This window comes from Rhinichthys klamathensis, unplaced genomic scaffold, assembly GCF_029890125.1.
Source record: "Rhinichthys klamathensis goyatoka isolate OS25496 unplaced genomic scaffold, OSU_Roscu_1.1 h1tg000461l_1, whole genome shotgun sequence".
NCBI lineage: Eukaryota > Metazoa > Chordata > Actinopteri > Cypriniformes > Leuciscidae > Rhinichthys > Rhinichthys klamathensis.
The window spans coordinates 942806-969740 of NW_026606950.1; the positions used below are offsets into that span (position 1 = coordinate 942806).

Sequence of the window (26935 nt, forward strand, 5' to 3'; positions counted from 1 at the left end):
ATGCATTTATCTAATCAACCAATCACATGGCAGTTGCTTCAATGCATTTAGGGGTGTGGTCCTGGTCAAGACAATCTCCTGAACTCCAAACTGAATGTCAGAATGGGAAAGAAAGGTGATTTAAGCAATTTTGAGCGTGGCATGGTTGTTGGTGCCAGACGGGCCGGTCTGAGTATTTCACAATCTGCTCAGTTACTGGGATTTTCACGCACAACCATTTCTAGGGTTTACAGAGAATGGTGTGAAAAGGGAAAAACATCCAGTATGCGGCAGTCCTGTGGGCGAAAATGCCTTGTTGATGCTAGAGGTCAGAGGAGAATGGGCCGACTGATTCAAGCTGATAGAAGAGCAACTTTGACTGAAATAACCACTCGTTACAACCGAGGTATGCAGCAAAGCATTTGTGAAGCCACAACACGCACAACCTTGAGGCGGATGGGCTACAACAGCAGAAGACCCCACCGGGTACCACTCATCTCCACTACAAATAGGAAAAAGAGGCTACAGTTTGCAAGAGCTCACCAAAATTGGACAGTTGAAGACTGGAAAAATGTTGCCTGGTCTGACGAGTCTCGATTTCTGTTGAGACATTCAGATGGTAGAGTCAGAATTTGGCGTAAACAGAATGAGAACATGGATCCATCATGCCTTGTTACCACTGTGCAGGCTTGTGGTGGTGGTGTAATGGTGTGGGGGATGTTTTCTTGGCACACTTTAGGCCCCTTAGTGCCAATTGGGCATCGTTTAAATGCCACGGCCTACCTGAGCATTGTTTCTGACCATGTCCATCCCTTTATGGCCACCATGTACCCATCCTCTGATGGCTACTTCCAGCAGGATAATGCACCATGTCACAAAGCTCGAATCATTTCAAATTGGTTTCTTGAACATGACAATGAGTTCACTGTACTAAAATGGCCCCCACAGTCTCCAGATCTCAACCCAATAGAGCATCTTTGGGATGTGGTGGAACGGGAGCTTCGTGCCCTGGATGTGCATCCCACAAATATCAATCAACTGCAAGATGCTATCCTATCAATATGGGCCAACATTTCTAAAGAATGCTTTCAGCACCTTGTTGAATCAATGCCACGTAGAATTAAGGCAGTTCTGAAGGCGAAAGGGGTCAAACACAGTATTAGTATGGTGTTCCTAATAATCCTTTAGGTGAGTGTATATATATATATATATATATATATTTAACTTTTAAAATGGCTTAAATGTTAATTGCTAAATAAAAACATAAACAATATGATATATATTTTTGTCTTTTGACTTTGGGGTATAAAAATAATAATGGTTTTGTGACATTCACCTATTTAGCAAAAGTGTATAGACATGATCATTGACGTAGCCTGAATCTAGAGCTGCACTAACTGTCATGGTGAGCATGCAGTACCTTGTAGTTGTACGGTTTGTTGGAGAAGAGTTCTGGACTCATGTAGTAAGGTGTGCCGATCAGAGTGCTGGCCATATCGTTCTGGTTCTCCAAGACCCGTGCGATGCCCAGATCACCCACTTTGATTATATTGGTTTTGGTCAAGAAAATATTCTGTGTCTTCAGATCTCGATGCAGAATGTGCTTCTCATGTAAATACTACGGATATTAAAAAAAAGGCAACGGCTTCATTATTCAGCTGAAACTTCGGAAAGGACAATTGGACAGACTGATGGATATTGACTTACCTGAAGGGCCATGGCTATTTGAACAAACCACTCCACCACCTGTCTCTCGGGCAGCAGTTCTCCCTTCTGCAGCTTGAGTCTGTGGTACAGATCTCCTCCCTCACAGAAACCCATCACGATGTAGAGCTGGCAGTCCTCGCCTTCCCATGATTCCCGGTATGTGACTATGTTGGGATGCTTGAGCTGAGAAAGGAGCTGTGCCTCTTGCTCCGCGGCTCGCCGTTCACGTCTGGAGGATGTTCTCAGGTTCAGCTTCTTAATCACATACTGCCAAAAACATACAACTTTGCACATAAGACGTGAATCCTAGTGGAAAATGTCTACATTTTAAAGGATTAGTTCACTTCAAAATGAAAATTCATCATGTACTCACCCTCAAGTTGTTTCTTTCTTTTGATGAAAGGGATAGTTCACCCCAAAATGTAAACTCTGTCAGTAATTACTCTCCCTCATGTTGTTCAACCCCGTAAGACTTTCGTTCATCTTCGGAACACAAATTAAGATATTTTGGATTAAATCTGAGAGCTGGATCACTCCTCCATAGGCTTCACGTCACACGCAGGCTCACTATTGGCCGACGCTGGTCATGTGTGTGTGTGTGTGTGACGTACAACACAGAAGCGCTGCGCTGTTACACTACGTGAAATCTCACGGCCCACAGAGAAGGAAATGAATAGTTGAATAAAGTCGTTATTTTTGTGTGTTTTTTTGCGCACTAAAAGTATTCTCGTCGCTTGATAAACTTAAGGTTGAGCCGCTGTCGTCACTCGGACTATTTTAACGATGTCTTTCATAACTTTTGGGCCGGCCAGTTTCGATCCCTTAAGAAGCCTATGGAGGAGTGATCCAGCTCTCAGATTTAATCACAAATATCTTCATTTGTGTTCCGAAGATGAACGAAAGTCTTACGGGGTTGAACAACATGAGGGAGAGTAATTACTGACAGAGTCTTCATTTTGGGGTGAACTATCCCTTAAACACTAAGGAAGATTTTGAAGAATGTCAGTAAACAAATGGACCCCATTGCCGTCCATAGTATTTTTTTTCCTACTATGGAAGTCAATGGGGTTCATCAACTGTCTGGTTACTGACATTCTTCAAAATATCTTCCTTTGTGTTCAGCAGGAGAAAGAAACTCGTACAGGTTTGGAACAACTTGAGGATGAGTAAATGATGACAGAATTTTCGTTTTGAAGTGAACTATTCCTTAAGGGAAAACAATTTAAAGTTTGTTGCGCAACGAAGGAACGGAACATATCAGCAATCATATTTTCCAAACCCAAATATCCAATATTTTCAGTTTGTATAAAGGAAAGCATATGTTTTAAGTGAGGCTAACTAGTTCTTTTAAGATTTTCCACAATTTAATCATTTTTTTCAGTATATTAAAGTCACCATGAAATCAAAATGGACAATTCCTATTTTTTATGGAACATTGCAGTACTTATTATAAATTATTTATCCATGCCGATTTTTTTTAATACATGTTCCCTCATAATATTTAATCTAAATAACTTCACCTCCCTCTTGCATCGACAACCTGTCACTCACATGAGATCCACCAATAGCAAACCACAACCACCCAATCAATTCCTAATGGACAAAATCAAGCCCCGCCCACATTTGTTCTTGTTCCAGAAGCCGTTTCACTCGGATATTTGTCAAAATAGGGAAGAAAACTTTTGTTTTATGCCGACTTTAAATGGTCCTGCTTGACAAACAACAATAAATAAGCAATTAAACAATCACAAAAACGGTATGTATGAAAATTAATTAAAGACAAGAGTAATTCAAATTTTTATTTAAACTTAATTTGCAAGACAAAATGCTGTTTAAAATAGTTTTAGACTGAGCATTATACACGCCACGGCAGGATGTCAACTGCCTTTATAGTAATTAATCAAATAATAAGAACACTTAAAACATTGCTTTATATGCTTAACAGATCTGATTAATATTTTTCATACATATTCATATTTGAAGATGATCACTCTGATATGAAGTATCCTATAGGCTCATAATTTGCCTGTTAAATGAAGTTATTATATATACAGTGGTGTGAATAAGTTATTACCCCCATGCTAAAGTTGCCTAAAAAGAGGAATAAAAAATCATCTTTTGGAAATTGATCTTAATGCCTTAATTAGAAAAATGAGGAAAAATCCAACCTTTAAGGACACCAATTTTCTTTGTGTATGAATAATGTATCATAAATAAATAAATGTTCTTCCTTAAAATACAGGGTGCATAAGTCAGGCCCCCCCTATGTTAAATTCCCATAGAGTCAGGCAGATTTGTATTTTTAAAGGCCAGTTATTTCATGGATCCAGGATAATATGCATCCTGATAAAGTTCCCTTGGCCTTTGGAATTAAAATATGGCATGGTGGCATGGTGTTATTTCAGTTAGCCTAATAGCTGGTTTGATTTGCATTGAAAGATGATCTTATGGAAAGTACCCCATGCCAATCTCTAGGTATGGTGAAGGGAATGTGATGATGTGGGTCTATTTTAATTCCAAAGGCCAAGGGAACTTTATCAGGATGCATATTATCCTGGATCCATGAAATAACTGGCCTTTAAAAATAAAAATCTGCCTGACTCTATGGGACTTTAACATAGGGGGGGGCCTGACTTATGCACCCTGTATTTTAAGGAAGAACATTTATTTATTTATGATACATTATTCATACAAAAAGAAAATTGGTGTCCTTAAAGGTTGGATTTTTCCTCGTTTTTCTAATTAAGGCATTAAGATCAATTTCCAAAAGATGATTTTTTATTCCTCTTTTTAGGCAACTTTAGCATGGGGGTAATAACTTATTCACACCACTGTAAGTGTTACGTACAAGGAATATTGCTAACAATTTACAATAAGGTCTCATTAGTTAATGAATTTTTAACATGAATTAATAATGAGCAATACATTTGTTAAAAATGGCAGTATTGTTACAGCATTAATTAATCTTTGTTAATGATAGTTAATAAAAATCCATCCGTTCACTGTTTGTTCAGTCAGTGCATCAACCAATGCTAATACAACATTTGATTTTAATAATGTATTAGCAAAGTAACGTTAACTAAGATTAATGAATGCTGTAGAAGTATTGTTAATTCTTAGTTTGTGTTAACTAATGTATTTAACTAATGCATCATACAATAAATATGTAAATAATTCAATAATTAGACATTTTCATGGAAGAGGCTATAACTCTCAGCAGTGAAAACAACCACAACACAATCTGATATGAACTAAGACATGAGTTCAGCTTGGCCAGTAGTGAAAGTGTGTTGTGATTCGCATAACTCTGCCGTTACCGTTACCGTTACCTGTTTACGGTCTGCTTTGTGTCTGACCAGGTTCACCTCCCCGTAGCTCCCCTTCCCCACAACTCGAACGAACAAGTAACTGTCCATGATCCTCTCCCAGAGATGCTGTCTGTATCACATAGCGAGTGGTTTTAAGCCCCTCCGCAGGAGTTCGAGCAGAAGTGAGCGCGTTATTCTCAATGCATCGACGGTGATTTGTCTGTTTGAAACTTGTTTCGGGTGACAGAGGGCGCAGGAATCAGCCAGTTCGGCTTCGGCGTCACCAGGCAACACACTCCGCGTTAACGCTACACACTCCGGTCTAATGTGTGTTCAGTTTCAACACAGCGCCCTCTAGAGGCTCGGCGACACGTGACCAATAAGATGATTTTACAATAATACAATAATTTTACAATAATATTTAATGATATTCATTGCATATTTATCGTTATATATAGGCTATATATGTAATTACATTTCATATTAGACTTATTTTGTCTTCCACATATTGCAAATAGGAAGTTTAAAGTAGTAGAAGTAGATAAGCAAAGGCAAAAATAAGTTTCACCAGTAGATGGCGTAATGTTTTTATTCATGTATTACCCTATGTGCATTACTAAGGTATTACTGTACACATTGGTTGGGTCAGGAGAAGAAAAGTACAACCATCTGCTAGTTGAACAAACCACAAAGTTTTCAAATTTATATATGAATTTTAAATTCAAGCGGTGAATGAAGGATCCGCAAAATATAAAACATGCCATCCATGCCATTGTTAAGTCACATATTTGAATATCCTAAGGGATTCACTATCCAAGCCTTTGCATAGCTTATATATATATATATATATATTCTACAAATTATATATATTGAAATATTTATTATATATATAAAAGAGACTCTCTCTCTCTCTCTCTCTCTCTCTCTCTCTCTCTCTCTCTCTCTCTCTCTCTCTCTCTCTCTCTCTCTCTCTCTCTCTCTCTATATATATATATATATATAATTGTTTTGTCTTTTGGGGGGTGGGGTACTCTAAAAAAGTAATTAATTAGGCTACTAGTTACTGATTACATCTTCATTGCTGTACTAATTAGTCTCTCTACAAATTATTGCATCACTTGTTACTAATTTCTTTCTAAATCCCATATCAACCTTGACCAGTTGAACAATACAAGGATAGACATGAAACTGCTCTTTTAATTCTTTCAAATAAACTATTTAAAATTTCATAAATTATTCTTGAACTGACCCAAGGGAGAAGGTTACATGAAAAACATACATTTTAACATGAAATCCACTATTGTTTTCTTCTAAAGCCTAGTCTATACAGCATTTAATGCAATTAGTTCAAAAGTAACTACATTTCTGAAAAATAAAGAATAATCCCTTACTTTACTTTTTCAGAGGAAATGTGATTAAATTACTGTAATTACTTTGAAATGCACTACACACTGCATATTTATGTGTAGCCTATTGTATAGCTACATAATCACTTATATCACCAAAGACATCGAGGGACATCAGGAGAGATTTTCTTAAACAAATGTCCCCATCAGCACATCCTGAGCTCCAGGGAATAATAAGGATATTAGATAATTCCAGCTATTAGATCAAATTCTGGGAACAGCGAGTCAGACAGAGCTAACCCCGCCTCTATTACCTGATTCAGCGATCTCTGTCCTCTGATTGGCGCAGAGCTGCAGAGTGCCCGTGACGTCGGGCGCGCGCTGAGACTGGGTCAGCGCGAGGAACCAGCAGTCAGTCAGATCTCTAGCGCGAGCGCAAACGCGTTCACATTACAGCACGAGACGCGCCTCGCACCTCTCCGACACACAGCACAGGTACACACATTTAACTTTCTATTTCACACGAAATGTTCAGCACAGCTGTGCGTGATCGATAACCGCTGCTGTTTTTTCGCTGTCTTTTTAGTAGCCTGTAATGCTGGATTTATGTATTGATGTCATGTAATGTAGGCTATGCATGCATGCACACAATGTGCATTAAACTTTTAATATTATTATTAATAATGATGCACATTAATAATAGCTCTGCACTTCGCAAATGGAGGCTGGTCCACCAGATTAAGAGCTTACAGTTTTGTATTACAGCTGGTTGACTTTATGATGAGTTATCTCACTCATTCACAGGGTGGATGTGGTTTACCACTCGAAGTCTTTGAACGCACTGAAACTTTGACAGATGATTGCTTGAAAGAACACCAAAGAATGAAGAACAGAAACAATAAATGGTTTTGTTTAAGTTGTCACATGAGGCATCAAATGCTCCTTTTTCCAGATAAAACGATTTTACTATTGTATTGAATACTATTCAAGTTTAAAACTCAAAACATATCCCCAAATAATATATTTTTTTTTTTTGCAAAAATGAACTTCCGCAGCATTGTGACGTCAGACAAATGAATATTCAGCTAATTATCATTTGCGTTTTGCAGGCTTTGTTGTTTTAGCGGCATAAAAACTGATTTCCTTGACAGTCCATTGATATCTTAGCGGTAATAGTTTTCATAACTGTTATTATGATGACAATTAAATCTATGAACACCTGCTGTAGTACAGCGACAGACGTCAAAGTCGCTTGTTTGTGAACAATGCTTTATTCCTAATATCAGAATACTATGCTAACAAATAATAACAATAAGAGTACAATGTGGGAACATGGTCATATTTTGCGCTGTTTCCTTCTGAAGAATCCCAATGGGAGAAATAAGCAATTGAAGTTATTTTAAACAAGATCCCTGATCATTTCAGTGTGAGTTGAACAGTTTGAGCGGCACATTTCAGCACGAATTGTTTAGTGAACTTGTCAGACTGTGTTTTTTTTTTTTTTTTTAAATGGCGCAGTTAAAAACTATCCGCAAACCCACAGCACAGTGCTTTATCTCTTCACATTTGACATGTAAACAAATAGTAGACATGTAAACAAATAGTAGACATGTAGACAAATAGCAAACATGGCCTGTTCCACTCTAAAGGTCAGAGAGATGCAAACATATCAGGGATGCATTGATATGGAACATTTGGTTGATATCATAACCAATCATTCTATATATTTGGAAGTCGATAACCCATATATACACGATAAATAAACATTTTGATGTAAATAAACAAAAGCCTCACCTACATATGGAAGCTTGTTTCCGCCACAGAATGAAAAATAAAAAAGGTAATTGCGACTTTTTATCTCACAATTCGGACTTTTTTTCTCACAATTGCGAGTTTACATCTCAGAATTGTGAGATAGAAAGTCAGAATTGCGTGATATAAAATCGCAATTGCGTGTTATAAAGTCAGAATTGCGAGATATAAAGTCAGAATTTATTGATATAAAGTCGCAATTGCAGGTTATAAAGTCATAATTGCGTGATAAAGTCGTAATTGCATGATATAAAGTCAGAATTTATTGATATAAAGTCGCAATTGCAGGTTATAAAGTCATAATTGAGTGATAAAGTCGCAATTGCGTGATATAAAGTCAGAATTGCGTGATATAAAGTCAAAATTGCGTGTTGTAAAGTCAGAATTGTGAGATATATACTATTCTGAGGGGGAAAAAGTTAGTCTTTTTTCCCCCTTAGAATTGGCCTGATACCTCACAATTGCGAGTTTATATCTCACAATTCTGAGAAGAGATGTCAGAATTTCGAGACATAAACTCGCAATTATGTGTTATAAAGTCAGAATTGTGAGATAAAAAGTCGTAATTCTGTCTTTTTTTCTCGCAATTGCGACTTTATTTCTCATAATTGCAACTTTATATCTCGCAATTGCGACTTTATTCTCAGAATTGCGACTTTATATCTCACAATTGCGACTTTATTTCTCAGAATTGCGACTTTATTTCTCAGAATTGCGACTTTATTTCTCAGAATTGCGACTTTATATCTCGCAATTGCGACTTTATTTCTCACAATTCTGACTTCACATCTCGCAATTGTGAGATAAAAAGCCGCAATTATTTATTTATTTATTTTATTCAGTGGCGGAAACAAGCTTCCATATCTACACCATTATGTCCAAGACTTCAAATTATATCAAATATATAGCATGTATGTACTACTGCTTTTATTTGGTAATCTTAACCTAACAAAAAGTCATTTTTTTCACCCTAAAAAATATTTGACCTAATGTAGTCTAGCCTAGAAAACTCTTCTAATATATATATCAACGTACTTTTCTTATCCGACAGACAGTGATAACATACAAATATTAAGCATAAAACATTTATCAGCCGATACCGATATGACCACCAATGTATTGCTCATCCCAATACAAAAATAATTTAGAAGAAAAGGGAAATAAAACTGTATTACATCATGATGACTTCTTGAAAATATATGAAACCACCAAAACTGCACATTTCTGACCATAAAAGGACAAACTTAGTCTGAAATGGCTTAATATTTTGGTTTCATTACTGTTATCTTATCTCAACATAGCATCTGTTTCTTTTAACCAGTCGTTCGAGTGGTTCCACATGTGTGCTCTTTCTCTTTCAGCCTCTTCGCATTTCTTTCCAGCATTCTTGTGCTATTTCTTCCTCTTTGCCAAACAGCCAATGCTGGCATTATTTAATTAAAGCGCTTTGGCTGTTTGATTCCCTCACTTGCACATTTTTAGGGATCAGACAGCCCGTCGGTTTTAGCAATTAATATATCACATGTAGTCAATAACAGCCTATTGTTTGAGCAGTTGCTGCACTGGAATAGATGTAGTCTTTATCAGCTGTTGTGGGCTGCTCCGACAGCCAGAATGTGATCGTGATGTGCAGAGAGATGCTTTAATGTTAGGACTGGTTAGAAGGGACGCCTTCGTTTGCATTGTCATCTGTGGAGTTCTGTTCTAGGCTGTAGAAGGAAATAAAGTCATGCATTTTAAGTGTTCTGAAATAGTGTCAAAGTGGCAGCTGAACTTCCCTGTGCTTTCACAATGCATTCACTTCCCTTTAGTGTCGAATATGGCGTTATATGTGTGCCTCAATCCTGAGCGAGTAATTGTAAGTTTTGAGCACAGCGAACTATATTTTGCAAGCACATTACATTATATTTTGAACAGAAATTAACAATTGCACAAAAAAAAATCGTTTGAGAAAAGAAAAAACGATTCCGTGCTCAATAAATGTATTTGCTATTATCCATATTAACGTGCAATAATAACCCCTCTCACGCAGATTACAGGTGCTCTCTCACAACCTTATTCCCTGCGCTCCTGTCAAGTCCCTCTCTCTCTCTCTCAACCTCTTAATTCTGCGCGCGCTCAACTCTTGACACACACGCTCGCTCAACATACAACAGCGTTACAATTGTGCCACAAAATCAACCAATCGGAAAATTAAAGGTCAATTGTGATTGGCTGTTGTTCTCCAATCACCACGCAGCACAAAGAAGACGAAAAATGAATTTTATGGATAGATGTCTTCTCTAGCCACCATCAAACATGACAGAGTCAAATGGTGAAAAGGATAAGTCAAACTAACTTTAGTCACAATAGGAGATATAGGCTACTGTAATATTATAAGTTATTAGGTTGTGAGAGAGCACCTGTAAACTGCGTGAGAGGGGTTATTATTGCACGTTAATATGGATAATAGCAAATACATTTATTGAGCACGTAATCGTTTTTTCTTTTCTCAAACGATTTTTTTTGTGCAATTGTCAATTTCTGTTCAAAATATAATGCAATGTGCTTGCAAAATATAGTTCTCTGCGCTCAAAACTTACAATTACTCGCTCAGGATTGAGGCACACATATAACGCCATTGTATGAAAGAAAATGTATATAGCTAGTCGTGATGGTGCTGTAATTAAGAGCTGAACTCTGAACCTGTCTGCGAATAGCTTGTGGATCACACACTTGATGGGTTGACCGTCCCAAGCAACCATATGGCACTTGTGTATCTGTAAGCATCTCAGCCGTGCTTAAAGAGACAGTGCATCAAAAATAAAAAGTGTGTAATTATTTTCTCACCCGACATGTCATTCCAAACCTGAATGACTTTCTTTCTTCTAGAAACACTGTCTCAGTGTTGTTCTTTTGTTCTCCATATAATGTTAAATCGTTGAGTTTTGGACCCCATTGACATCCATGTATGGGCAAAAACAATCTCAATTTGATTAATTTGGATAGTTTTTTAAGGAAACAAACAATCTCTCTCACCTGAATCAGTAGCTATACAGTTGGTAGCTACATTCATATTGGTTCAAATTAACTACTAATTCAACTGCTGTTTATTTCTAAATATAATAATCAACAATAAAAGATTGAGTTTTATACAAACATTTAAATGCTGGCACATTTCTACACATTTAAACACTGTCATAAAAACGTGGGAAAGATGGCTTTCCTGAGGTAAATGTAATATTATGTGACATTGTTTACAAGATGTTTTACAAAATGTTAAACTTCATGGTGAAATTGACATAATTTGAAAAAGCTGAGACTTTGCGTATTGTGATTATCGGATGACAGGCGCGCTACATGTTTAGTGAAGTTTTGAAACTGCATGAAAACGGCGTTTGATTCTTATGGGATTTAATCAGTTCATCAAAAGGTAGTTTGATTAAAATGATGCAGCTTCATTGTTACCAATTCTATTAAACTCCATACGACTTGCGATATTCGCGTAAGGGAATGGACTAGGGGTGTAACAATATATCGTGCCACAATATATCGCAATGCAAAAATGCAGAGAATGTGAGAAAAAAATTCAAGTTTTCAGAGTTTTAGTGTCAGTACGACATTAAACTACTATATATAATGTTGATTATAATGTATAATAATGCAATGGGGGAATATTTGTGGGTCCTGATAATACTAAATGTTACCTGACCAGTAAAAAGTGTCCAACATTATTTTAAATATATCTAGTCAGTGAAAAAGTGCAAGTATATTCGTCTAAAATACTTCTGTATTTTCAGCTTCAGAATCATGAATATTTTTATTCTGGTGTCGCCATTGTCCTTGGGTTAAAAACACAGAGTCCAAGCCTATTCATTTACACACACAATGTAATATCAAAGTTAGAATTTTAATCACAATACATTTTTTGTTAACCTTTTATCATATGTCTTGGAGTATCGCAATAATATCATTAGCATAATGCTTCATTAGCATAATAGCATTCACATTTCTCCGTTATTAACCGCAGATCTCTATTAGATCAAACAGCGCTGACGTGGACACCAGGAGAAATAATGTGCCGTGAATGAACTAGTAATACTTTACGTCCACAGATCAGCAACATTCACCATGGATTTAATATAGTAACACTAACTGTAACCAGTTTAGCTGGAATAGTGAAATGCTTTCAAGTACTTCACACATCTTTTTCCAGCACTTCAAAACTCAAATATTATATAAATAAATAGCCTATTTGAAGAGTTCAGATGCAAAAGCCTCTATAAGTGCCATTTGAAATTTTCTTCTAGAATGATCATTTTTATGAAGCTTGTACATTTAAGTTCAGTAATTTCACTCAAATGACAATTAATAGGCCATCTTCATTGCCATTTAAGTGAAATTACTGAACTTAAATATACAAGCTTGATAAAAATGATCATTCTAGAAGAAAATTTCAAATGGCTTCTGCATCTGAACTCTTCATATATTTAAATGTTATTTTTAATGTGATGACCAAAACATTATTTGTTCATCCTTCAAAGATGACCCCCATTTATAAACCTGAAAGTTTCAAGATGTAGGAAAACTCACTTATTTAAGAAATAGTTTTTCTTTTAACAAATAGGAAATTTCTCTGGCATTTCTTACTTTTTGCTGTATCGAAAACGTACCGAACCGTGACTTTAAAACCGAGGTACGTACCGAACCGTGATTTTTGTGTACCGTTACACCCCTACAGTATCGTGATATGTATCGAGAATGTGAGAAAAAAATTCAAGTTTTCAGAGTTTTAGTGTCAGTACGACATTAAACTACTATATATAATGTTGATTATAATGTATAATAATGCAATGGGGGAATATTTGTGGGTCCTGATAATACTAAATGTTACCTGACCAGTAAAAAGTGTCCAACATTATTTTAAATATATCTAGTCAGTGAAAAAGTGCAAGTAGCCTATATTCGTCTAAAATACTTCTGTATTTTCAGCTTCAGAATCATGAATATTTTTATTCTGGTGTCGCCATTGTCCTTGGGTTAAAAACACAGAGTCCAAGCCTATTCATTTACACACACAATGTAATATCAAAGTTAGAATTTTAATCACAATACATTTTTTGTTAACCTTTTATCATATGTCTTGGAGTATCGCAATAATATCGTATCGTGAGTTCAGTATCGTGATATGTATCGTATCGTGACATGAGGGTATCGCTACACCCCTAGAACGGACCCAAACATGAGTTATTATTCACAGATATTCTTCCCCAATTTTCAGGAGTATGTTGATTGGTTTAATTTCCCACTGATCGCTAGGTTTTGAAACCTTATAAACAGAAAGGCCGAGTCATTCCTGTGTTTGCACATCTAGTGGAGGCCGAGAGAAAGCTCGCTTCGGTTACCTCTATGTGTATATAAGCTCTATACTTCCGGAGTTTGAGTTATGGTGTGGTTTGATATCTCACCTTAAAAGGGGAAGCTCAGTTTGTGGTTATGAGCGTCCGTGACAGGCGAATCATGAATTGTTGTGAGTGTGATGATGTGACGCTGTTCTGAGGGTTTAGGTGTCACTCTCTATCTCTTTTGTCCTCTTCCGAGCAGCCATGGGAAACCAGTGAGTATCTCCATCGTCTGTCTGATGAACTCAAACATTATGAATGCTGCATGATGATCTAGATGGTAGAGTTGTATGGATGTGTCTGTTTTCAATACTTCAAGCTTGCCTCATGATTCTTCTCCTTTGTACGTGGGTTAGTTTATAGCTTTTCTACAATCTATTTCCTGACCTTTATGTGGTTCCTCACTAACAAACGATGAATTGAAACCCCTTTACTGCCGGACCTGCATGTGTAGTGACCCGAAATACCTTCCCGGGCCTTTGTTATGATATAAGTGATATGTATACGACTCTTAAAACTTCTTGCCTGAGATTTTGGATGCCTTTGTGAATCTTTGGTGTATGCTCATATTTTGCTTGCCTGGAGAGCATTGGATGAAGTTTAGTCTAACTCGGTGATGTGACTGGATGCTCCGGTGATTCTCAACGAGAAATAATAAGTTTGTCAATCGAGGGAATTTAATGTCTCCCATCTCCTTTGCATGTTGTGCACATGTTAGATGTCGGCCCGGTCATCACGTTTAATTCCTGCACTCCTTCTTTGCTGTTTTGAGCTTGCCATCTGTGTGTAATGCAGAAGTTTTAAGGAAGTATACCAGTCCGTTTTTAAAAAGAAATTTCCAGCATTTAAATGAATAATCTTGGTTAAATTCTCCTGACAACTATTGTGATATATGCTTTTGATTACAGACGTACCCATACCTTTGTTTGAGTAAGTCTTTGGGACGATCATTGTTATACATTAATTTATATCTGTTTTTATACACTATAAATGTTGGTAGCTAATCGGATTTCTTGGTTTTGATTAGACCAACAAGGTCTTCCACTATAAAAGGATCCATTTATATGATGAATGTTAAAGCAAAAGTGTGATTGCACCATTTATAAACCAATTCGGATTTCAATTATTACGGTAATATGCTTTGTGAAATCAATATTTATTGAGTCTGTTTAGTTATGCAATGATTTCAAGTATTTCAATATACCACATCCTCAAAATGAACTCAAAACATGATGATATTTATGATGATTACACTCTAAAAAATGCTGGGTTGTTTCAACCCAAATTTGGGTCAAATATGGACAAACCCAAATGCTGGGTTAAAAATGCAATTAAAATGTACAGTTGAAAGTGAAAGTTGAAGTTGAGTTAAAATTTTAAATTACATTTTTAACCCAACATTTGGGTTTGTCCATATTTTACCCAAATTTGGGTTAAATTTTATTTGTAAGGAAATCTCTATTCATTTTTTTTGTTTGTTTTTGGGTCAGAATTTTCTAGAAGAAAAGAAAAATACATGTCAGGTGGTTTTCCAGTCTAAATGTAGAGTATAAAAAACATTTTATGTAAAAAATAAAATATGTAAAAAAAGCATATCCTCACATTTTGAATACGTGAATGCTGGGATGTTTTAACGCAAATTTGGGTAAAATATGGACAAACCCAACCGTTGGGTTAAACATTTAAAAAACGACTGGGTTTGTCCATATTTGACCCAAATTTGGGTTGAAACAACCAAGCATTTTTTAAAGTGTACACATCTTAATAATTATTTTTATCATGAATTATTATTTCATAAATATCATTACGTTTTTTGAGGGGTTGTAGCCTATACAATATGCAAACCTGAACTTATTTTGCACGGTCATATAAAGATCAAATGATCAGATATTTAGGAGAACTAAGTAGGCCATAGGGTGTCCTCGTATATATTACATTTACTTTTTCATTTCCTGCATGTTTTTGCACGTTGGTTGCATCACATGACTTTGTTGGTCACACCACATTTCCCATTGCATGATTGGGCGGGGGGAAAAAAGGCTTTTCAAATATTTGCTTCACTAAAAAAAAAAAAGACCAAACATTTTCTTTTCAAGTTTTTCTTTATTTTAACAAGGCGTATGTTCTTCATCTTCATGTCAGCATAGTGACATATTTGACATATTTTTATGCCTCTTCAAAATTTGTATTCAGAAATGAAAAACATGTGCATCATATAATTTGTTGAATGTATGAATTGCATGTTAATGTATTTTTTAATACAATAATGGATGGGGATAAAAATGAGCTTCATGTCGTTGACATTTGTATAAGGTGCTGGTCTATTTTCTGTGGTAACTCACAGCAAGCTACAGGTGCTGTCGATAGAGTTCAACTTACTGAACCCGGAACAGTCTTTTATGTAGATATGACTTTACATTTGATGGCTGCAAACTTGAAATGTTCAGATGTCTAACATGGCTGTGTGACATTGCTCAAGTCAATATATTGCTACAGTTTTGCACAACTTCTGTTTTAGGAAAGAGGAAATGCACTGTCTGCCGATTAAGAATCAATTAACACAGAGGTTTACTGGTGAGACAGCCTTCCCTAAACACAAACATTCAAACAGTTTAGAGTGTTTACCCAAACGAATGGCTAAACCACCCGAGATCCCAACGCAGCTGCTCTGTTAGCTTGCCATTTGGATCCAGACACACCGTGGATCACCGGGTTCCCATGGAAACATTGTCATCACATAAAAAGAATACACTAGACCACGTAGCCAAAAACAGCACAGCAGATGATTATGGTTGGCATTAGGTAACAAGTTTTAGCCTGAACCGTCTCCTTAAAGGGATAGTTCACCCCAAAATGTAAACTCTGTCAGTAATTACTCTCCCTCATGCTGTTCAACCCCGTAAGACTTTCGTTCATCTTCGGAACACAAATTTCTGATTAAATCTGAGAGCTGAATCACTCCTCCATAGGCTTCTTGAATCTTAAGGGATTGAAACTGGCCGGCCCAAAAGTTATGAAAGACATCGTTAAAATAGTCCGAGTGACGACAGCGGCTCAACCTTAAGTTTATCAAGCGACGAGAATACTTTTTGTGCGCAAAAAACAAACAAAAATAACGACTTTATTCAACTATTCATGTCCTTCTCTGTGGGCCGTGAGATTTCACGTAGTGTAACAGCGCAGCGCTTCTGTGTTGTACGTCACACGCAGGCTCACTATTGGCCGACACTGGTGTGTGTGTGTGTGTGACGTACAACCTAGAAGCTTTGCGTATTTTCCAAGCGGCAACCTCCCTGTCTCTCTCTTGAAACCAACACGGAAGTGAATTAAACTGCAGTTCATCGAGTGGCCGCTAGAGGCAGGCTGCAGAAGTGAGTCAAATCTGCATCTCCCCCATGTTAAAACGCCCAACTTTACAGCAGAAAAAAAACATGTTTACAGCCTGGAGCAAAAAGTGGTTTTGGTCTTTATAGCTTATTTTGCCCTTCATGACAACTGTGAGGGGGGTGAATTTTTTTACAACTCGTCCGTTTAAATTATATTAAGCCTGCATAATTAAGGGCGTGGCCACTTGAGTGACAGGTGGATTGCGGCCATTTGTCTGTCACTCTCAGCTAATTCCAGCCGCTGCTGTACTTGCCATCTCTGCCGTGTTTGTGCTTTTTTCGGGATTATTTCATACAATTTAATACACGCATTATACCTTCGCCCACGCCGTTGGATTCCGTTGTTGTCGTCGAGTATGGAGCATAGACTGGTGTGGAGAGAACAACCAGCGCTGTATTTCCAGTTGTTTTCCTCGCATGCACTACGTTAATGAATGTCTGACAAGTTCCTTGCTAAAAAAGTCTATAGATATAGAGAGACCACACTCGTTATGCGGTACTGTTGCTCTCACGGAACAATGCTGTTAAATAAAAAGTTCCGTCAGATGAAATCCTGCAGGTGTCAGTGCTTTCTCTCCGTCCATGCAGGAGATGCACACCCTTGAATGAGCGCGGATTTCTAGTGCATTTACTTGAACTTCTGAGGTAATATCTTTGGTGAAACCCATTTGAGAAATTGAGAGGCGGCCAAAATCAGATTTTAAAATGGACTGAATAAAGCTCTTTACGGACTTGACGTGCGATGCCATGCTGACTGACATCATGTATGTGCATGAATCACTGTCACACGCAAGCTCAGAGCAATATTGTAAGCTACTGTCTGCATGGTAATACATTTTTAACTAGCAGAATAATAATACATCACGATACACAGTCTCACTTTTAGTTATGTCTTTTAACTATTATAATATTTCAAAGGGCAAAAACATAAACTATCACTATTGGCTTTACTTCTTCAAACAGCTATCACTTTAGCGCGAGGCCAGTAGCATATAGCATTAGCACCTCAGCTCCACCCACGGCCTGCCTCTTTGCCCATTTTCTGTTATCTGGTAGTGACGAGAGGTGACGCGCTGCCAAGATGGCGACGGCCGGCCCCGCCCACTTTAGGCTTCAAAAACGCTCTTCAGAAACCTACGGGTGACGTCACGGACACTACGTCCATATTATTTTACAGTCTATGGTATTTTCACTACGTGAAATCTCACTGAATAAACAGAAGATTGAAACATGACTAAGAAACACACACGACTGCCTCGTCTGCCACATCATCTCACAGAAGGATGAGCTCAACTGTCGTTATGAACTGAGTTTGGAGTAAAAGCATGTTAGTAAATGTTGTCTTTTGTTGCGCTCATAAATGCTTCTCATGTTTGGAAAGATGTTTGACGCGTGTTGCTTTTTCAAATGCACGTTATTAGTGACTCACAGTGTTTTCAGATGGAGCAGCGTTTACAGAGCCGTACATCAATGACAAACTGCGCATAAAAAACAATCACAGCCTTTGCGATTTCATAATCGCGATAAGCCAAATCGGTTTAAGTGCGATTTCATGTAAATTAATCGTGCAGCCCTATCTAAAAGGGTTGTCCCTATTCTCTTAATGAGTAATGGGTGTGTTTTGGGCGTAACTCTCATCTCCCATTCCCTTTAAAAGCCAGTTGTGCTCGCGCCATGGCGGATTCGCTATTTACATGGCAGAATTTGCAATCGGAAAAACTGAGCGCTTCGAGCAGACAATCTACGGGACAGTGTATGCGCGTTATGGACCCGCCTATAGGCGCACATTACTAACGCGCTCTTTAAATAACAAAAAAAATATTTCAGTTGCCTCAAAATAGCAACATGCCAACAATGCGCCTGAACACACCTCGTTTTCAGACCAAGCTCGCTCATGGGTGCACAAATGGGCGCAAATGCATATAAAGCCTAAGCCCCTCCCCTTCCGGTTGACCACCATGGGACCTTATTTCGAAAAAATATTGTATGGTAGTCAATGGCGAGAGACAACAAATATTTTAATCTCGTTTGAATTGTGCCCTGAATTACACATATGATGTTTGTCAATTTAAAAGATACATTTTAAAGTCAAGAAAGTCGCAGTTTGATGTAAAACTGTTGAGGTATAAGACTGTGAAAATACGTAATTATAAAGACTGCAAACCCAAAAGTTGCACATTTTCTCTCAATGAATGAAGCTAACTTTACTGAAGCTAACTTTACTGAAGCTAACGTCTGTCACTTTACTGAAGCTAACTTTACTGAAGCTAACGTCTGTCACTTTACTGAAGCTACCTTTACTGAAGCTACCTTTACTGAAGCTAACTTTACTGAAGCTAACTTTACTGAAGCTAACTTTACTGATGCTAACTTTACTGATGCTAACTTTACGGAAGCTAACTTTACTGAAGCTAACGTCTGTCACTTTACTGAAGCTAACTTTACTGAAGCTAACGTCTGTCACTTTACTGAAGCTACCTTTACTGAAGCTACCTTTACTGAAGCTAACTTTACTGATGCTAACTTTACTGAAGCTAACTTTACTGATGCTAACTTTACTGATGCTAACTTTACGGAAGCTAACTTTACTGAAGCTAACGTCTGTCACTTTACTGAAGCTAACTTTACTGAAGCTAACGTCTGTCACTTTACTGAAGCTACCTTTACTGAAGCTACCTTTACTGAAGCTAACTTTACTGATGCTAACTTTACTGAAGCTAACTTTACTGATGCTAACTTTACTGATGCTAACTTTACGGAAGCTAACTTTACTGAAGCTAACGTCTGTCACTTTACTGAAGCTAACTTTACTGAAGCTACCTTTACTGATGCTAACTTTACTGATGCTAACTTTACTGATGCTAACTTTACTGAAGCTAACTTTACTGAAGCTAACTTTACTGAAGCTAACTTTACTGAAGCTCACTTTTCATTGTTTCTATAGTCTTGCGTTATAATCGCAACGTTACGCCGTCATGCCTGAGTGTTTTGTACCAGACTGCACACACACGAGCAGCGGATCTCGCGGGAGATCTAGTTCATTGAGCGATTTTCACATAAAACTAAATGTTACTTCTTCTGTTTTATGACAAACTGTGACTTTCTTGACTTTTTAAAATGATCGTTTAAATTGACAAATATCATATGTGTAATTCAGGGCACAGTTCAGACGGAATAAAAAGATAAGTTGTCTCTCGCCATTGACTACCATACATATTTTTTCCGAAATAAGGTCCCATGAGCCGGAAGCGGAGGGGAGGGACTTAGGCTCTCTATTTGCTATTTGAAACAACGTGGCGCAGGAAGTGAAAATGATAACTGTGTCAGGCTGAAATAGCAAAAAAACACTTTTGTGTCGCGCCTGGCGCCGCATTGTGTCGGGTGTATGATAGGGAAGGGACCATTGAGTTTTTACTCATTCATTCGATTCGTTCAAACAGCTGATTCATTCAGGAATTAAAGGGATAGTTCACTTTGAAATAAATGTTTGGTGTGTTTTAGCTTACCTCGAGGGCATCCAAGATGTAGGTGTCTTTGTTTCCGCAGTAATTTCAATTTTGATATTTTTAGGTCAAACCGTTCTTGTCTGTCAGTCATATAATGCAGGTCTATGGTCACCACCTCAAAGAGCATGCACAGAGAAGTCCAAATTAAACATGATTTAATGACTCGTAAATGTAAGTACACATTGATGGGCTAAGACACGAAACGAGCGGTTTGTGTGAGAAAACGAACAGTATTTATATCGTTTTTACCTCTTGTAACCACAGCCACGTCCAAGTGATCTGAGGGCGCCGGCGCTTCGGTCTGTGCGTTACAAGAGGTAAAAACGATATAAATACTGTTCGTTTTCTCACACAAACCGCTCGTTTCGTGTCTTAGGCCATCAATGTGTACTTACATTTACGAGTCGTTAAATCATGTTAAATCATAAGAACGGTTTGACCTAAAAATATCAAAATTGAAACTACTGCGGAAACAAAGACACCTACATCTTGGATGCCCTCGAGGTAAGCTAAAACATACCAAAAATTAATTTCAAATTGAACTATCCCTTTAAATAAATGGCTCTCTTTATGAATGGACCATTGAATCATTGGTTCACCCGATTGATTCGCTCAACACCATACTGACATGGAAAGAGCCTTTTTTGTTCTGGTGGAAGCTTTGATCAGGTATAGAACAGGTAAGTTAAATAACTTATGTTAAGTAAGTCTTAAATAAAGACATGGTGAGAGTATGTTAGACTTAATAATTCATTACATGCTTAAGCAACTATAAGCGACAAACCTTCCTTTTTGTCTTTGTACAAATGATGAACAACCTATAAAAAGCACTTTCTCTGTGAAGATAAACCCATGTGGACAAACAGGTGTTGCAAGATTATTGAAGTAACTGCGGCTGACTCAATTTACATGCTCATGTCTTATTGAAGCCTGAGCTAACTGAATAGTTGGCTGGCTGATAGTTCAGATATTGTGAGTGTGTTTTCAGACTCTTGCTTTGAAATGCTCAAGGAAAAACTGACAGCTGGGGAGAACTTGCTGTTACATCATGGGGTCTTAATAGTAATCACAACTGACACATAGTAAAAGGTCTTAATTCATAAAAGGCACATCATGTGTCTTCATGTGACTCTCATACCACAGTTATTTAAGCCTGAAGGTTTCCACATGTTGAGGTCAAGGTCCAAGTGAATAGCCCTATACGTCAAAGGTTTAAAGGATTCGGCTGAAGATCAGTTAGTTTCCAGGTAGTTTCCCTAAATATCTTTAGGGATGTTTTGCATAGCCTTTATTGTATAGTAATTGAATGGTTTCCTCTTCCTCTCTCAGTTTTTCCATCATTGACCGCAGCAAAATGCCATTGGGAGAGGATGGACACTCTTGGAAAAAGAAAACATCACACATCAAGGAAATCTATGACTTCAAAGATGTTTTGGGAACGTAAGTATAAGAACATTTACAAAGCTACAAAGATATCGCTGATGTTTGCATTCCTGCTGATGGTAGTCGTTTCTTCCTGGCATTAATCATATTTATGTGTAGTCAAGTATGCTACAAATTTGGGCTGAGGATCTTTTGTGTTGACCTATGTGGGCGTGGCACTTCCCATTGATTCCAAGTGCATGTTCATGATGTTTGTTTAGGAAGTCAAGCTTTTAATGGATTTTTAATAGGGAACATTAAGTATTTAGTGTCTTGGCCCACTCTGACGAATCAGAGTATACTGTATGTGGAAATTAGCTGTCATAACAGAGATCATTTACGTCTTAAAGGTACAGTAGGCAAAAGCAGGCTTTTCATTTCAAAGGTTTTGGTGTAAGACGAACATTATTTCAGAGATAAAGAGAAAATGCTGTAAATTAGGGGTATAACGATATATGATTTTTTACGCATCGATTACAAATCCTGCCGATGCAATTCAACGATCTTGATACATGGATTTTTAAATCGTAAATAGTTTGTTTGGGTCAAAGAATCGATTGAAAATACTACAAATTTAAAGAAATTGAGACAAAAAACGATTTCCGTGCAAAATATGCGGGGCTTGCATGATTTCATAATCCTCGCATTTCCGTTGCAAAAAAGTCACATATATCTGAGCAGAAAGTTGAAAAATGTTGCGTTTGCTTCACACAAGATCAGCCGTTCCCCCCCGTTCGCATGGGAACGTTATGAAGTGACGTAATTACGCGACGTGAACATCATCGAAAAGCTGTAAAACAGGAGCGCACTTTATTTTTTTATATTTTATTTATTCATTTTTACAGACGTTGTAGCATATTCCTTTTGTAAAGCTACAGAACTTGTTTGACTCATCAATGTTTTGTAAGTTTGATGTGTTTATTAAGGTCTGAAATAAAACAAGATGAGAATTTAAATATTCCCAGCACTGTCTGTGATGTATATGCTTGCTTATCGTAGTAAGAAATGACTCTTTACAGTAAGGTAGTAGCCTAGTGAGAACAGGGTGTTGGGGGAATCACTTGTTTTTATCTTTTTCATCAAACCGCAGTTTTTGCAAGTTCCCGCAATTTCATCGCATAAAATTGCATAAATATCCCGCATATTCCATCGCATTTTTTAAGAAAACAGGCCGCATAATCAAGGATTTTTGCCCGCAACAATCACAAAAAAACTCTGTGTTTTTCTGGAAGGACTGATTAAACATTAACCGTTTTTTAGCGTCGGAACCAGATCTGAACAGGAATCCGTTCCAAACTCTAGACCCCCATTAAACACTTCCACACGCTTTACTCAGAGCCAGTTTAAAGGTGGCTATTGTTAGGGCTTTTGGGTGTGTGAGATGACCTTTGCCCTCTGCTCACACACTGCGAGAGTGGGAATACTCAAGGCCCATATCCTAGGCCTGGATTCAGTGTTAATGGGATCTTCAGTGACATCATGTCTGCAGGAACGGATTGGGACGGAGAGAAGGGGAAATTGTGCTTTCATTTATTTAACTCGAGTCTGGTTTTCTCTGTAGGTTTAATGAGAATGCAGAAAGACATTATGTTTTAAACAGTCCCAGAATCCAATTGAAACAAAGTCTTTTTTGGTACTGCAAATCTCAACGAGATTCTCTTTCTCAAGATTTCATTATCGGCTAAACTCTATTCTTAAGGTCAGTGTTGTATGTTGTCCAGGCTTGTTTGGGGAAAGATCAACAGCACATCGTTCAACGGCGAGCTCGTCGTGGGTTGGTTGTCTTGGCAACAGGAGGAGACACTTACCATATGGACTATAACTGTTGCTATGGAAACAAAGTTTTTATTTTCTATTAATAATCTGCCGAGTAAGTGTGTAAGGATCGAGAGCCTCAATGTTCAGTCTAGTGGAAAAGATTTTTGGGGGCATTTTGTCCAGTCGTGATGCTCTGCTGAATTTCCTCAGGCTTTCCCATGCGTGTTTGACTTTGTGCCGCGGTGGACGGACGCGCAGCGCTCTGAGGGATCCTCATAAAACCTCATCAACCTAAACAAACTCTTTAAACATACACTCAGCCAGCCTCATAAAATCTAGTTCATAAACTGGAGAACATGTCGATACAATGTCAAACTGTTAATGTGCTTCACTAAAACCGCTATTGATTCATTGAGTAAGTGAGAGACTCTGGAAATTTAAGTTGATGCATCTTTGAAAACCAAAGCCATCTCCTTTGGCGCGGAGTCAAATTAGCCTACTGTAAAATACAACTTATGACCATCTGGATCAAGCAAGGCCATTTTGGACAAGCAATAAACCAAGGTGGTTAAAGGAGTAGTTCACTTTAAAAAAAACTTTTGCTGATAATTTACTCACCCCCATGTCATCCAAGATGTCCATGTCTTTCTTTCTTCAGTCGAAAAGAAATTAAGGTTTTTGATGAAAACATTCCAGGATTTTTCTCCATATAATGCACTTTACTGGGCACCAAACGGTCCAAGGTCCAAAAGACAGTTAATAACAGTTTCAGATGCAGCTTAAAATGTCTTTAAACGACACCAGACGATGAATAAGGGTCTTATCATGCGAAACGATCGCTCATTTAAAAAATAAATAACAAAGTTTAAGTTTTATAAGCTCAAATGCTCGCCTTGCTCTGTTCTGTGTGACTCTCCTGTTCGAACTCGTTCATCAAAATGAACGAATCTTTTTTCGAGTCATTTGATTCATTTAACGAACGAAATGAACGAATTGACTCGGAAAAAGATTCGTTCATTTTGATGAACGAGTTCGAACAGGAGAGTCACACAGAACAGAGCAAGGCGGGCATTTGAGCTTATAAAACTTAAACTTTGTTATTTATTTTTTAAATGAGCGATCGTTTCGCTTGATAAGACCCTTATTCATCGTCTGGAATCGTTTAAAGCCCTTTGAACAGTTTGCACTGAAACTGTCTTTTGGACCTTGGACCGTTTGGTGCCCAGTAAAGTGCATTATATGGAGAAAAATCCTGGAATGTTTTCATCAAAAACCTTAATTTCTTTTCGACTGAAGAAAGAAAGACATGGACATCTTGGATGACATGGGGGTGAGTAAATTATCAGCAAAAGTTTTTTTTAAAGTGAACTACTCCTTTAAGCTAAGTTTATGAACGTAATGGCCAGCTAGAAACCCGCTAAAATGCTCTAAAACACAGCTAGCATCATCTTAAGATGCATTAGCCTGACGTTCATTGATATATGGTTTAGTTGAGTCTATTCATCATTCATAGGTTTTATTTGGATATTTTCCAGATTCTGCAGTAGCACAGTGGCACATATAATGTTTGCGGTAATTTCGGTTACACTTTATTTTAAGGTGTCCATACAATGTAATTATGGATTTAAGTACTGTGTAATAATAATTAACTACATGTACTTACTATAGAGTTAAAGTTAGGATTGGGGTTTGGTTTAGAGTTAGTTGCATGTGTTTATGCATAATTTACATGTTATTTACATGTAACGTGTAACAAGGACACTGTAAACTAAAGTGTTAACGTAATTTCATGCATTTCATCACTATTTAGTTTGAAGCAGTTTTACAGTGTGTATTCGATTTTAATATGGTGGACAATAAAACAAGCATAAATCCCATACACTTAAGGTTATACACTTAAAATTATAACTATAACCAGGGATTGACCTTGACTTTTTTGCTCTCCAGCCACTGTTGCTAGTGGTTTTCCAAAGTTACAAGCCACTCAGCATTTCCACTTGTCACAATTTTGACATCGATACCATGGGGAAAACCTGCCATATTGATATTTTTTAATATTATCTCATAATTTGGCAGCAGGTTTATTAGGCTGCTGTCACTTTAAGACCTGACGCACTGATCCATTATACTGTTTTCTTTCTCAATTGTTTACGTTCACTTTAAATATAACTGTTTACGTGAATACTCTCACCAAGACCGGCATTCTGACATTATTATGTGTGTGTTTGACTGCTTAAGCACAATAAGATACTAGTGGGTCAGTAAGCAAACACCCAGAACACCGTATCAACTACCCATAACACCTTAAAGGGTTAGTTCACCCAAAAATGAAAATGATGTCATTAATGACTCTCCCTCATGTCGCTCCAAGCCCGTCAGACCTCCGTTCATCTTCAGAACACAGTTTAAGATATTTTAGATTTAGTCCGAGAGCTTTCTGTCCCTCCATTGTAAATGTGTGTACGGTATACTGTCCTTGTCCAGAAAGGAAATAAAGACATCATCAAAGTAGTCCATGTGACATCAGTGGGTTAGTTAGAGTGTGTTGAAGCATCGAAAATACATTTTGCTCCGAAAATAACAAAAACTACGACTTTATTCAGCATTGTATTGTGTTCCGGTTCTGTTGTGGATCCGCGTTCAGTGCCGCCGCTGACGTGTGTCTGGTGCGTCCGTGTGTTCGGGTTCAAATAAATATGGCTGAGTCTTCCTCTGTGTGGAAATCCTTAGACATGTTTGCGAAGATTGTTTCGTTTCCAGCGTGCGTCTCCCTCAGACTGTAAACGAAGCTCGGGCTTCGGCACCTTGTTGAATCAATGCCACGTAGAATTAAGGCAGTTCTGAAGGCGAAAGGGGGTCAAACACAGTATTAGTGTGGTCACCGGTGTTCCTAATAATCCTTTAGGTGAGTGTATTTCAGCACGTTACAGATATGTTTCGGTATTCCTGATCTATTCTGATTCTCATGAAAGCGATGTTTGTTGTTTGATTTGCCCGTATCCAAGAGCAACAGGCTGTGTATTTAGCTTTTGGGCGGACGCTGTTTGTTCCATGTTGTTTTAACAGTTGTTGATAAAGTATTCAGTGCTAAAAAAAACTGTCATGCGTCTTCACCTCCACCCAATCCCTCGTGCCCCTGCTCTCATGTAGTTATTCTACAAACTCTGTTTATCAACACCATAATAACTTCCTTTAGTAAATGTTTGACAAAGTGACTCCTGTGGACACTCTTTCAGATTAAACAGACTGTTTTCTGAGGATGTCGTTAAGAGGGTTGGGTAATCTTCTATAAGTACACATAATTGCTTAGCAAATGTACATTAGACTTAC

General features: G+C 37.6%; 2 protein-coding genes across 3 annotated transcripts in view; one reads left to right on the plus strand and one right to left on the minus strand.

Moving 5' to 3' along the window:
• nek4 (NIMA-related kinase 4) overlaps nt 1-5299 on the minus strand; it is a 32935-nt gene extending 27636 nt beyond the window's left edge. Inside the window, exons 1-3 of the mRNA XM_056236704.1 lie at nt 5016-5299; nt 1687-1953; nt 1400-1597 (exon numbers count right to left, since the gene is read on the minus strand). Coding sequence (XP_056092679.1) covers nt 1400-1597; nt 1687-1953; nt 5016-5102 — 552 coding nt within the window. The 5' untranslated portion in view covers nt 5103-5299. The remainder of the gene's footprint in view (nt 1-1399; nt 1598-1686; nt 1954-5015) is intronic.
• A 1428-nt stretch (nt 5300-6727) lies between these two features.
• Nucleotides 6728-26935, plus strand: part of camk1b (calcium/calmodulin-dependent protein kinase Ib) — a 77761-nt gene continuing 57553 nt past the window's right edge. The window contains exons 1-2 of one of the 2 annotated variants that reach the window (XM_056236684.1): nt 6728-6835; nt 21755-21865. In XM_056236684.1, coding sequence (XP_056092659.1) covers nt 21780-21865 — 86 coding nt within the window. In that variant the 5' untranslated portion in view covers nt 6728-6835; nt 21755-21779. Of the gene's footprint in view, nt 6836-13722; nt 13749-21754; nt 21866-26935 lie in introns of those variants that run through there. The other variant, XM_056236683.1, reaches the window with a different exon arrangement.